Below are 2,847 nucleotides of genomic sequence, written 5' to 3' on the forward strand. Positions count from 1 at the left end.
TCATTTTTATATTTTTGTGCTAACAAATGTTTTCTAGGGTTTTGTGCCTAATGCTTGTAGGATGCAATTCAGACAAGAATTTAACTATATGGGCACTCAATTCTTCCAAGGTAATCTCAAACACTAGTGGGAACCTCACTCAAGCATGAATCAAAAGGCAATTTTGGCAAGCTGCCGGACAATTTGAGAACCAACCACAACAACAATGACAACAACAAAGCTCTCTATCAAAGTTGGATGACGTCTTTCAACGATTTATGCAAGAGTCCATCTCCACTCAGAAAAGCATTTAAGCATCATGTAAAAGGATGAAGATGCAACTTGGTCACATGATTCAAAAATTGGATGATTTTGGGGTTGATATTGAAGTTAACCCTAAGGAGGACTACAATGCCATTATGACTAAAAGTGGCAAGATTTTAGATGAGAGAAAAGAGAAAGTTGAGTTGATTAAAAAAGAAGAGAATGATGAGAGAAGAGGTGAGGTTGAGAGAAAACAAAAAGAGAAAAAAGAGGAAGAGAGAAAAGAAAAGAAGAGAAAAGAATAGGAGAGAGAAGAGAGAGAAAAGGAAAAAGATGTTGAAAAACCTCTTCCTTATCCAAAGACTTATTCAAGGAAGGAGAAAGAAAAACAGCTTGAGCGGTTCATGGAGACTTTTAAGAAATTGGAGATCACCATACCTTTCTCTGAAGCATTACAACAAATGCCTTCGTATGCAAAGTTTTTTAAGGAGCTCCTCACGAAGAAGAAATATCTAGATGAGGAAACAATTGAAGTGCAGGGTAATTGCAGTGCCATATTGCAGAAGACACTACCTCCCAAATTCAAAGATCCAGGAAGTTTCACCATCCCTTGCACCATTGGGAATCATGATATAGGGAAGGTTCTAGTTGACTTAGGAGCTAGTATCAATCTAATGCCCTTATTTATGTTTAAGAAGATTTGTGGTCTGGAGGTCAAACCTACAAAAGCAATCTTGCAAATGGCAGACGGGTCCATTAAGCATCCTTATGGTGTGGTAGAAGACGTGCTGGTAAAAATTGATAAGCTCCAATTCCCTGTTGATTTTTTTGTAATGGATATGAGGGAAGATGTAGAGATGCCCCTCATTCTTGGAAGACCCTTTATGAAGACAACCAAAGTTGTCATTCATGTGGATGAGGGAACTGTGCAATTGAAAGACCAAGATGAAGAGGTAACTTTTAATGTCTTTGATAAGGTGCAGCCAATACAAGTAACAAAGATGAGTCCTAAAGCTAAGGATGAAGTTAACTAAATGACTAGTTTACCTGATACAGTTGCCCAGCCGGTTAAGAGGAATCATAGTTGTTGCTTTCCAAGGCTGAAGGAAAATGACGGCGATAAGGAAGAAAAACTCATTCACCATGACTTTGTGATGGAAAATAATGAACCCTACCTTCGCAAAGCAGTGAAATTCAAGAACAGGTTATGGGTTATCAAGGATATAAAGGCAAATGGAGTTCTTGAGATTGAGGCTCCTTACTCTAGAAGAGTCAAGTTGGTGACAAGAAAGATGTTAAAATTATGTTGGTGTCATGGAAGGAAGAAGCACATCAACATTGAAAATCAAACTTGATCTTTATTGGGTCAAGCTAGTGACATTAAAAGAGCGCTTGCTGGGAGGCATCCCAGTGTTCTAAACTCATTTTATTTATTTGCTTCTGTTTTTATTATAGGATTTGATGTACTTGGCTTAAAAATTTATCTGTGTGCAATGGTTTGTTGATGCTATGATGTTTGTGATGACTATTGCTTCATGATGTTGATTATATTGATTGATGTTGAGATGATGCATGATGTTGATACACAGGTGGTTGCTCAAAATATTTTGAAACCGATGCATGATGACTTGTGATTGTGATTATGATATTGAGTAGGATGTTTATCTAAATGTTGGAACTTGATTTAGCTTGTGTGAGGATTGAACTCCAGAGTTTTTGTGAGCGAGTGCTATTACTTTGAAAGCATGAATGACTTTGCCCAGGTTTTCTATGACTGAATCACTTGCTTGTATGTGTCATATGATCAAGGCCATTTGTTGTTAATCCTTTTTAGCCAAATGCATAATTTTATCCCACTAAAAGAGAGCACAATGTGTTCTATCCTTTGAACCTTTAGCCTTGAACATGATGTGAAAACCCTTTGTGAAAATCTTTACCCTGAGTTGAGTTGAGAATATTTTGTGGTATTGATAAAGGTTCAAGTTTGGGGTTGTTAGGAAGTCTGAAAAGGGAAAATAAAAAGCATTGAGCCAAGTATTAAGCAAATGAAAAGCAAAAGAAAAAGGAAAGAAAAGAAAAGAAAGAAAAGAAAAGCTCAATCAAGGGAAAGTTGAGAATAAGTAAGAATGGTTGTGTTTAAATGATGAAAGTATGAATGACTCTCTTAACTCAAGGATTTTGTGATCCAGAAAAACCAATTTTCTTCTTAGCCCAGCCATATTACAAGCCATAGAAAAGCCCTTTTGATGCTACTTGCTTGTGAGTGTGTTTGATTGTGGTTAAATGAAAACAAAAGTTTATTCATGTGACATTGTGATAGTAGAGTGAATGAGTCACCTCTATATACACTTGTGTGTTTGAGAGAAACACTTTTCTTGGTGAGGAATAGTTCCATGTATGCATGATTTCATCTTTTCTTGGTTAATTGATCATTCATGAGCATGGCATCTGATGAATATTTTGTGATTATCTGAGCACCACAATGAGCTTAATTGAATCAAGGGATGTATTCATCTTGACTGATATTCTTTATGATAAGCTGATTTGAGCAATTACTTCTCTTAAAAGAAGAGGTTTTGAAATGTGTTGAATCATTGCATTCAT

At 36.3% G+C, this 2,847-nt stretch overlaps 1 protein-coding gene across 1 annotated transcript; it reads left to right on the plus strand.

Moving 5' to 3' along the window:
• The first annotated feature begins 647 nt into the window (after nucleotides 1–647).
• Nucleotides 648–1,277, plus strand: LOC124830661 (uncharacterized). Its single transcript, XM_088105554.1, has one exon. The coding sequence runs from the start codon at nucleotides 648–650 to the stop codon at nucleotides 1,275–1,277; it is 630 nt and encodes a 209-aa protein (XP_087961680.1).
• The last annotated feature ends 1,570 nt before the right edge of the window (nucleotides 1,278–2,847 follow it).

This window comes from Vigna umbellata, chromosome 1, assembly GCF_029865625.1.
Source record: "Vigna umbellata cultivar VRB3 chromosome 1, Vumbellata_1.0, whole genome shotgun sequence".
In the NCBI taxonomy this organism is placed as follows: Eukaryota; Viridiplantae; Streptophyta; class Magnoliopsida; order Fabales; family Fabaceae; genus Vigna; species Vigna umbellata.

Bases quoted from the DNA above. Each gene is read 5' to 3' on its own strand.
- LOC124830661 (XM_088105554.1), top strand. From the start codon at position 648: ATGGAGACTTTTAAGAAATTGGAGATCACCATACCTTTCTCTGAAGCA.